The following is an 11,132-nucleotide window of genomic DNA, read 5'->3' as shown; positions in this document are numbered from 1 at the left end:
TTTTTTTTTTGAGTGGGGTTGACTGGACTATCTTTGCTTTCATGTGGCCACGCCCCAGCTCAGTTTCCTTCTCATCGCATCGACTCTCCTGCACTCTCCTATCCAACTCACAGTCTGCGCAGGCCAGCAGCTCGACACCAGCGACGCAGCGCAACAGGTAAGGTCCCATCACCGCCGCTCACTCCGTCTGCGAACCGTGGTTTAGCTGCACTACCCTACAAGTGTGAAAACGCATGCCTGCAGCTCACTTTTCTTCAAGTTTAGTGGGGTTTTTAAAAAAAATAATTTAATAAGCTTAATAATAGTCACTCTTTCACACACATTACAGCTAATAAATGCGTGTTTTATGGTTTTAATATTGAAGGTCTTGATCGACTAATTGAGTGTTTATTTATTGTCTAGAGAATGTTTCACGAGTGTTTTCTTGTGGGTGTTATGTTTATTAAAAAGGCTATAGACAACCCGTCAGTACTCTAATCTGTTATAGATTTATCTAAATGAATTTGAAATTTTAAAAATGAATCTAAACTGCAAGTGGATGCTCCTTTTTTACGCAGTGCGCATTAGCGAAATTACAATTTGCCCAGCAAGCAGTTGGACTGCAGCTACATTATATTGCAGAAGCTGTAAAAAATTGTTGCGAGTAAAGGAAATACAGAAATGACTCCTAAGATTTTTTTAGTGTAATTTTTATTTTTATTTATTCATTTATGTATTTATTTAATTTGCCACACTGTAGTGAACACATATAAAAACCAAGAAACAGACACAGGTGGGACTTCCTGACTTGAACATTTAAAGTTCAACCTGCTCTCCTTGAAACCATCAATTTGGTTTTTATCCCTATTCACATTTTTTTTAAATTGATTTGATTAATTTGTGTATTTTATGACAAAACGTGGCTAAAGCCAGTCTCCACCCCAAGAGCTTTTTTGTTTTCACCGGCACTGATGATCTTTGTTATTACTTAGAGTGAAATCAGAAGGAGAAAGACATTTTCAGAGTAGTTTCTCTTGTGAATAATGTATAGACAGAGCTCTTTCTTTTGCATAGCGCTTTGCTCTCATGACCTGAATGTAACCTTTCATGATTTTATCACAATTTTTTTTAACCTTTGTGTCAACCATTATTACAATCCAAAGCTGAAAGGATATAAAAGAATATGCTCCTTTATATAAGCTCAGCATTTATGGGTGTTGTTGTTGTGGTTGTTTTTTCCTTAACTGAAGATATGAAAATATCATCGGTCTCCTTGTTTTTCCGTTGGTGTGATAGTGATATAGTTGCTTTCACAATCACAATTATAATATCAAGTTTTAGACCGAATTAAAGCATTACATGTTTTGTACCTTTTCATTTATCTGCTTTCTTCACACATTTATATATTCTATTGAAAACATAAATAGATAATAGATAGATAGTCATAATTCCACAGCATTACTAGGCATGTTTAATTTCCCAGTGTCCAGAAAATAACATTTAAAAGTATTAGGTAAGTATTTTTATAAACACATAGGCTAATATAAAAAAGGTCACCCGCAGGATTTAACGACAGTAAAGAGGTGTTGTTATTATTTATAATTTATTGTCTGAATTTCTCTCTTTTCAGATTCTTGTGTATTACGTATCTTATTCATCAGTGTGTACTGTAAAGCCCAATAGAGACCATGAACCTCAGTCTTCCTGACCAAAGCATGCACAGCTCGAGCGAAGGCTGCATAGAGGACGACAAAGCTGATGTCATGCTGCCGTGCTTCCACCGAAACATGTACGATGAGCCTCTGGCCTCGTACTCAAACGGATCCATCATTTCCCAACTCCTCCGTAAGACAATCCACAGCAAGAGGGCACTAGATGAAAGCCCTTTCTACCTCTCCAGCTCTGCTGTCGCTGACTGCAGCCAGGAGGACCAGAGCAGTGTCTCCTCAAAGGACAGCACTGTCGAAGCTGCATCGCCCAGTGGTCACGCCCCTACAGGAGCCAGCCCAGAGGGAGAGCATGCAATGTCCGATCATCTGCAGGCCAAGAGGGCCAGAGTGGAGAACATTATCAGAGTCATGGTTGGCTCTCCCAACAGCAGGCAGCATGGAGACAGTGAGAGGTCTGAAAATGAGGCGAGAGACACCAGAGAGGCCAGAGAAGCTTACAGGGAGAACAAACGCAAGCAGAGGCTGCCTCAGCATCAGGAACACAGCGCCTCAGCGCAGGTGAGCAGAAAGCCTGGAAGCAGCAGCAGTGATAACTGCAACACCAAGGATGAGGAGTGCCACAAGCTGAAAGAACAGCTCCACAGCATGCAGCGTCTCCTGCGCCACCTCCAGGAAAAGTTTCTTCAAGTTTACCACCAGGAAGAAGCCGAATATGACAGAGATGAGACCGAAGTTGGTGTTGAGCGTGACATCCTGGAAGAAAGCACAGAGTCACATTACATAAGCGCTGAAGATGACTTTGAGAGGAAAAATAACAGGGTGGCTGCAGAGTGTAAGGACCGTATTAAAGTAGCCGATTATCTGGTACAGCAAAGAGAAAGTCAGAACCTACAGGAAACACTGAAGCAGGAGCTCACCAGAGCTGTTAATGATTGTGTCGACCGGGTGTTCAAGAACGTGTCCTCCAAAGGGCTCGACCTGTCCCCTAAGCAGCGCATTTGCTCGTCACCAGAGATGCAAATTAGCACAGGTGCAGAGAGGAAGAGCCAGCAAGCCAGCTCTGCCCTCGACCACTCCCAGGCGGAGGGAGTCGGGATAAAATCCCGGTCGTTAGAATACTACGAAAGCTCTGAGGCTCACAGCCCACAGGACCAGACCGAGGCGCTGTCACTGGTGGTACGGAAGCCTGCGGTGCCGCCTATGAGCTCCGTCACCCCTACAGTGAAGAGACCCTACCCTGTGCACCAGGCACCCTTTCAATTCAGCTACAGTACCCCTCTGCACGACAGCCACATCCTCGAGCATCTTCTCAAATATGGGCCGCATTCCAACTTCGGGGGTCTCCCCTGCCTGCCCCCGTCTATGGACAGAACCTCCCCAGACTCAGTCGACCTGCCTTGGGAGACCATTGCTATGAGATCCAAGGTCACATCCAGCCACCTCGGCCATCACGCTCGTCCCTCCTCTCTTGGGGGGGTGACGGTCGACAACCTGTGTCTCCCTCACGTCAAGATCGAGTGTGGTGAACTGCAGGGCATGGCCGACAGAAACCCGTATATGTCTCTAAACATATCCTTTCACTCGCTAACAGCTGAGTCAGAATGGCATCTGTATCTATAAACATAATCACCTTTATGATGTTCATTTTTAACATCTAGCAATATCAAATGTATTAATTTAAGACTTCCTCTTTATCTTTTCTTTTTTCTGCACAAACAAAATTTGAAGCGAAAACCTGACTCTCGCAGCGCAGATTATGTTTGATAATTTCATATATATAGACCATATTTACCTTCTCTTTTATACAAACCCCACATATTTCAGCTTCTCCATTTGAACAATGCTCGGTTGAGGCTCATTGCAGCATGAGCAGTTCCAGTAACAAACTTCAAGGAGAATTTTTTCTTTGATCTCACTAACCCCATAGAAAATTATAGCATCTTCTTTAATCTGAGCAGAGTAATGACTTTAAGTCTAGAAAAAGACAAATAAAAAGGAATACAAGGCTTTGATAAGAATTGCCAGGAACAAAAGCCAATTTTTCAAAGGCAGAGAAAGCATCGGTTTCTGTTTCAGGAAGCGTGGTTTTTTCAGACTTGAAAAGGTGCAGGATCTATTTCTCCATCATCAGAGTGATAGGGGTGCATCTAAAAGGTCACATCTGAGTGCTGGTGGAAACCACAAGTGCTTCCAAACCATAACACTTGAGCTCTTGTCTTGAGCATTTGTTGTTGGATACCTTTGTCAGAACGTACATGATTGAAATTGAGTGTAAGATAACAGTATTTGTACCTCACAGGAACTCAAAGAAAATCAAGTTTTGGGTTTTTTTCTTATGGGAAGAAGAAAAATGGGTATTGTTTGAAAACTATATGCATTTTTCAGGTCATCAGCATGCACGATTGATGCTATTAAAATAATGTGTATATTCATTTTTCTTTTCCTTAGACGAAAGAAATTTAATTTTGTGCTGCTCATTAACAAGTAAATAATCCTAAAAAAAACAAACGAAAATCCTACAAGTGTTGTGATTGTCTTGTCGGGGCATTAGAGATGAATACTGTGTGGATCCTGTCAGGAGTTGCTTTATCTTTACAGTGTAAAGAGCTCTGCTTCTCTTTGAACAATACCACATAAATCTTTTATCAAACTTTCATATTTCAAAGGTAGGATTCCCTAATAAATGTGTAGTGCGGTGACCTGATAAGGAAATATTATGACCGAAGGCGAAATGGTGGACTACAGAGGAAATGATCCAGAGCACCTTTATTGCCATGGGAGGGGGGCGAAAACCTAGAAAGAAAATTTCAATTATTAATTATGAATGTGTTAATTACAGGAAATGTTGTTACATGTTAAACTGTTTACTCCTTTACGGCATTAAATTATTGTATTTTATTATTTTAAGCTGTTTAAAATCTTTTTTTTTTCATTTTTGCGGCTTTTCATGGGGTAAAAAAAAAGAAAAAACAACACGCAGCAGCATAAGCCGCCTTTAAATCGACTCAATTATATCAGAAAATCGTCTCCTTTTTTCAAAACATTTCACAACAAGCTGTCTTAACTGCCAGGCATGAAGTGCTTCACTCTCTAATTAAAAATCCCTAATCTAATTCGTAATTCTGTTTTGCCAATAAGCACATGTTAGGGTCATTATTGACTCGCTAGTTAATGCCAAGCTGTTCTTTAGTGAAATTCAATTTAGCTGAAGATTGAGGCAACACAATACTCTGGTCTCCTATCACTTTGCATGGGACTGTATGCTGTGCTGTATAGTTCTCAGTTGGGTTTTTTTCCTTAACATTAACGTGAACATCCAGGAGGGCCTCACCCCGAGTCATCTGAAGAAGGCGAAGCTCATGTTCTTCTACACCCGCTACCCCAGCTCCAACGTGCTGAAAACCTTCTTCCCTGATGTCAAGGTAATTTTTCTTATATGTACACGTACACAAATATCTTAACATGTCGAACAGTTTATGGAAGGTTTGCCCTGTGTTTAACTTCCTGGTATCTACTTGTCAGTGTGTGTTTGGGGCAGAAACAATCAGCAGTGTGTTGGAGGAGAGAAACAAAAACGCAGAGGGCTTAAAAAACAAAGGCACTGAGCTGCTAGTATGTCCTGGGGGCAGAGGGAGATACGGGGGTATTCTCTCTTTAAAAAAAGCCACTCCAGTCAGCAAATGGACTGACAAAGGACTCTGTAGGCAAGGCATTGCTATTGAGTGTCAACAGAGAGTTGGTATTAAGAGACTTATGCGGTAGCAACCAGGCTGTGGTGAGCTCGTCCTAAACACAACATCCTGTGTGCTCTGGCTTCAGTCTCATGTCATCTTTTTGTTCTTTCTCTTGTTTCCTTCTTTGTGTTAGCATTTTTAATTTAGCCTCTACGCTCCTCTTCTTCCATCTTTTTACCTCACAAACTAATACTCACTGCCTTTCCTTGCTTCCTCTCAACTTTCTCTCCCATCTCCTCTCCTATTTTGTCTCCTGGATCTGTGAGCCAGTGCGGGCCCCATGCCTCTCTATCTGCTCTGACCCCTGGGGTCAGGGGGGAGGATGCTGTCGCTGCAGCCCTGCAAACGTCTCCTCCTTGCTTACAATCCTGTGGTGGGAAGTGGCACTGAACAAAAGAGCGCCTAATCCCAATGTCTGATTCCATCCTATCAGCCCGAGTCAATGAGAGGGAAGCTTCCTTCTGCTCTTATGCCGCCGCTTTCTCACCCACCACACCAGAGAGAAGAAGCGTCTTTGATGCCTGCCCAGCCCTTAGGCATTTTTTTTCTGTCTTTCTGGATGACAAGATAGAAAAACAAGACTAATGTCAAGACTGAGTTTAGAAACACAGAGCCCCGACAGATGTTTTTTCATCCCGGACATCGGTGGGAAAAGATTGGAGCAATTAATGTTCCGTCTAGTGATAGACCATTAGGTGACATTTTGCCCTACAGGTACTAAATTAATTTTTTTAGTCAATAATGGAAATGGCTGCTAATGCCAAAACACCAGACCTTTTTAATTAAAAAGCATCAAGATTCGTTATTGAGTTCTGTAATTGAATTCTGAAATAATATATTCCATTTCAAGAAATCTGCATTTATTTGTCTGCTCAAGCAAGGAGGACAAAGGTCAGAGTTAGCAACAAAACAGCCACTTTCCCCTGAGCTACTCTCATTGGCTGGAGCATTTCTTCTCAGCTTGCAGCTTCAGTCGCAGGGCAGTCTCTTGCTGTGAACTTGGTCTAATTTACATTATGTCAAACAAGTCTTTTCTCTCCACCTCCAGTTTAATCGCTGCATCACCTCTCAGCTGATCAAGTGGTTCAGTAACTTCAGGGAGTTCTACTACATCCAGATGGAGAAGTTTGCCCGCCAGGCCATCGTTGACGGCGTCACCGACATCAAAGACATGTCAGTTAGCAGGGACTCGGAGCTCTTCCGGGCACTGAACATGCACTACAATAAAGCCAACGACTTTCACGTAAGTGTCACCTGTTAGTCACCGACCTTTTGTTTTCCAGTTTGCATTGTTTGACAAATCTTGCTGATGCTTTCGCTGAGGAGGTATTTTAGTCAAAAGAAGCAGCGCTCTCGTCCTGTGAACGCGCACGTCTGTGTTATTGTTTACAGTCCCAGCTTTCTGCTCATCCTGACTAAAATGCAATCAGAGGATTGAAAGTAAAACTGTGTCAGCAGTGTTTCCGAAACTTCTATTATAAGGGGTTCCAAAACATTGTAGGAGCGCAGATGCTAGGCTTAAAACAAAAACGTATTAGTGTTGACAGTCTAACAAACTGTTCAGGTTATCGCTTACTGGGATGCTGGAATAGGCATTTTCTTGATGTTGCGCAGTTGTTTCCAGAAACTCCAAGAGGATATCGTACAAGGCCAAGAAACACTTGAAATGACTTCTTCTGAACTTCTTCTGTGACGAATGTATCTACCTAACCTCATTTGTGATTTTAGAGGTATTAGCTGATTTTTATTTTACTTTTCGTCAAGCTAGACGTTCCCCTTGTTTACAGAGTAGGCTGAGATAACTAGTTGCTGCTTGTAGCCTTGTTATTGTAATTACAGATGTAAGGGTAATACAAATCTCACCAAACTCATCACTAAAATGTGTATTTCCCAGTATGTCAAGCAATTCATTTAAAGTGCCAGGGCTGACTCATTGTTTACCAACTATTATTAGTAACCATGTCGGACCTCCAACATGTGGCTGCAGTCATGTATGTCTGTGTGCTGACCTGTGTGTCACACTGCACCTGTGGCTGGCCAGCCTTTACAGCCATTATCTAAACTCCAGAGTGATGCTTTATCAAACTGTGGGAAGAGGAAGCCGCAAAATCCCACTAAAACAACTTGGGATTAGAGGACCAGTACGCCTGAGCGAGACAGAGATTGCTACTGATGCGGAATGCTGAGAAAGACGCTGTGGATTCCGAGGGAGAAGGCCGGTTGGTGGGAAAGGGATGAGACCGTTTTCTTTACCTTGGGACCAAGACATTCCTTTCCCAGGGATGCTTTTGTGTCAGGAGATGAGGGGAAAGAAAAATAACTTATGCCAACAACTGTTGTGCTAACCGGCCAATGGATGGGAAACAAGTGCTGCACTGCTGGATAGTTTTCCTCCCAGTATCACTTGCATCCAGCCTTTATTTGTTGGTGTGTTTTTGTGGATCCTATCAGTCCCATATTCTTGCCCCCAGCAATAACCATTCCAAATCTTTACTTATCCACAATTATCTTTATTCGTCTGAAGGTTTATACGAGCGAATTTCAGCTTCTTGCTATATTCCTATTGAAATTCATACTAATGCTTTATTTAGGTGAGCTGAGAAGAATCCCTGGGAAGAAGGCTTACCTATAATTAGTTAAGGTTCAAGAAAACACAAAAAGCTAATCAAAGAGGCCCCTAATTTAAAGTTAATTATTGAAGCATTACATTTATTGTATTTTGTGCAGAGAACAAAGAGTAGAGCTGCCTTTCATCAGTTTGAGTGTTTGAAGAGTTTGCACCGCAGTTCTTCATGCTATGTTTTTGACTTTGAGAAATCTGAAGGCAGGCGCTTTGGCACATTTGCAACACAGCTTTACACAAAGAGCATTTCTCCACTAAGTATGATTTTAACTAGACTTACTTTCACTTCCTTTTGCTCTTCCAGGTCCCTGATAGGTTTCTGGAGGTTGCTGAGATTACCTTGCACGAGTTTTACAACGCCATTTCTGCAACTAAAGATTCAGACCCGTCATGGAAAAAAGCCATATACAAGGTAATCTGTAAACTGGACAGCGACGTCCCGGAGGAGTTCAAGACGTCTTCCTACTTATAGGCTGAAGTAGCGAAATGTACAGGTGAAGGAATGGGTGATTTTTGAAATTAGTCACTTGGCAGTATTATATCATAATTTATTGTAGTGTATCTTAGTGAAGTGAACTGTAGATGAAATTTGTACCCCCACCCCGACACACGCACACACAATTTTAAGAGTTACGAATCTGTTGTCTGAAAACAACACACAGCAATGCTCTTGTGGATTTTTGTAGTGTTCACTTATATATTCTGCCTCGACACATTTAGAGAGCTTTTTGAGTTTGTAGGTGTATATAAAGTTTTACAGATGTGTATTCATTCATAGCGTAGCCTGAGCCTCTTGGAACTCATTCGATATGCTGGTATTAGTTTAGTTTTAATTCCATTTTTCTGCTTTTGTTTTGTTGTTGCTCTGCGTGTCTTGTAACTGTATATTTACTTACTCTGTGTTTCAGATTGTATGCTGTAAACTACTACCTTGACAGAAAGCATGTGAAAATAATGTGTGTGTTTTTTTTATTACCACGTGTAAAGGTATGATTCTTATGTAAAGAACAATCATTTTCTGATGTTTCAGTCACAGACATTGTATTGGATGATGATGAAAATTAAAGATGCACTAAATTATAATATAAACTAGTGTGTTATGGTTTTTTTAATTTACAGTTTCCACTATATTGAGCATATTTTCATGATTTGAAGACACAAGAAGCAGCAGGTACACACTTTATTTGGGGTTGTAAATGTTTAACCCTCCTGTGAAAGCAGTATTGCCCAGTACTGAGCCCCTAAGGTGCCTCTAATCCACGTCCAACAGCCAGCTGTTAAATGCCCCACCAAACTATGCTGTTCACATTGTTCACCAGAGCCAATTCAAGTCAACTTTCTAAGGCCTGCATTCATTGTGCGGATGCGGACAACTGCCATGTCTTAAAAACAGCCACAATGCATTCCCTCCTAATGACTAATGCCCGAGGTGACCTCATATCGCAGTTGTGCCACCAAAGCAAAATTCCACAAACCCGTTGACTCTTTCTTCCAGGCATCCACTCAGACCACGCTGATCGCAAACACCACGCGCACGCACGCAGGTTGGTGATGTCACAGAAATCACAGATTGGCTACTCTCGATGCCCCGGGCTTAATATAAACACACAGCGGGGAAATAAATGCCAAATTTGCCACCTCCTTTTTGTGTCGCTTTTAACTCATTCACTGCCATTGACGTCTATAGCCGTCAATGGCAGTGAATGAGTCAATGGGTTTAACTCATTCACTGCCAATGGCTGGCAGTGAATGAGTTAATAGACAATTTTTATAATATTATTCAATATTTGCAGGTAATTACATTAGTAAAACTCTAGGAACAAGGCTGCAAAATGCATTTAAGTTTTAAAAATTTCAAAAAGAAAGGTGGACCGCAGCGTGCACAACAGCTCGAAAGTGCAGGCTGAGTGTTTCTCTCCACTGCGTGAGATTCAAATGTCAGTGCCCAAAACCAAACATTTAATTGGAAAACCTGTTAGGCACCCAAGCACCAATTACATCAGAAATGATAACATTAAGGAAATTAAAACATTAGTTGGATTGGTTGATGACAAAGACTGGAGACAATAAACCTCACTAATCTTTTAATAGACATTTCTTTTCAATTAGATCAGTCTTCTTCAGCAAATTGATTTACATTCTCAACTCAATTAAAATGCCTCCGACTGGACCAAAGTGCTTTGCTCAAATTAATTTATTGTGTGACATTTTCTGAACAAGACTTGGTAACCTCTGAAATAATGAAAGAAAACAAAGAAAATACAACCTTCAGTTGTTTAACTGCCTCCGGCTGACGAGGCCTCAACTTAAACGGCGCGATATGAAATTATGTTCTGTATTAGAGAATCTCAGATAAAACGCCGCGCTGTGTAATGAAGATGAAATGGAAAGTAAAAGGCACGGGGACGTGATAAAATGAAAAGAAAAACACTGGCTAAGCAGATGCTTTTTGTTTGGATTAAACCTCGTGGAAATTCTCGACAATGTGATTTTTGTTTTCAGTACAAAGAAAAATCAGAGCCAATCGCTCAGTTCCTAGAAATAGAGCAATGTATTTACAGAAGGGTAACAGCATCATCTAGTGATTGTCTGCTGTATCGCACATACATCTCAGCTTTGACCCAAACTTGACTGATTCAACTCCGACGGAGTAAGTTGAATACTTTTAAGTGTATATTGTATGCAAATATGTTTTCACATTTCAACCAATTGCTACAATTCTTTATAAATTTAAGTTTCTGCATATATAATGTTTAATTCTATTAAATATCGAGCATCAGACTGCGTCATGCACACTATTCTCCACACAGGGGTGCACTTGTCACTGTGTAGAATCTGAGAGGATGCCAAGAGAATTAGGACAGCAAACACTGCAAACTGACCCTATGAAGTACTGAATGAAATGTTTTGCCATAACAGATTTTTCATTTGCAAAATGTGCGTCTGGATGCTGGAGAAGCATGGATGATTTTGCACTGACAGTGTGTGCGTTGTAAAATAAAAAAAAATAAATAAAAAAAAAGATCTGGTCTCCTTAGCGGGGTCCTGGAAAGACAAAGGCAGGATCAAAGACCCCTGAGCTAGAAACAATAGGAGCCGTGGGACTCGGGGCACTGGGAGAGTCCC

The 11,132-nt window shown here is 41.3% G+C and overlaps 1 protein-coding gene across 2 annotated transcripts; it reads left to right on the top strand.

The window, feature by feature from the left end:
- prox2 (prospero homeobox 2) lies at window positions 1-9,089 on the top strand. Of its 2 annotated transcripts, XM_080293820.1 has the most exons (6): window positions 1-157; window positions 1,610-3,212; window positions 4,958-5,071; window positions 6,432-6,626; window positions 8,311-8,500; window positions 8,915-9,089. In XM_080293820.1, the coding sequence occupies exons 2-5, from the start codon at window positions 1,668-1,670 to the stop codon at window positions 8,476-8,478; spliced, it is 2,022 nt and encodes a 673-aa protein (XP_080149946.1). In that variant the 5' UTR covers window positions 1-157; window positions 1,610-1,667; the 3' UTR covers window positions 8,479-8,500; window positions 8,915-9,089. The 2 variants fall into 2 exon arrangements, with proteins under 2 accessions (XP_080149946.1, XP_080149945.1); XM_080293819.1 differs by having other exon boundaries at window positions 8,311-9,089.
- The last annotated feature ends 2,043 nt before the right edge of the window (window positions 9,090-11,132 follow it).

Source organism: Astatotilapia calliptera, chromosome 19 (genome assembly GCF_964374335.1).
Source record: "Astatotilapia calliptera chromosome 19, fAstCal68.1, whole genome shotgun sequence".
NCBI classification, from domain to species: Eukaryota; Metazoa; Chordata; class Actinopteri; order Cichliformes; family Cichlidae; genus Astatotilapia; species Astatotilapia calliptera.
Note: the sequence above shows the minus strand (reverse complement) of the source record. Positions and strands in the feature narration are given on the sequence as shown.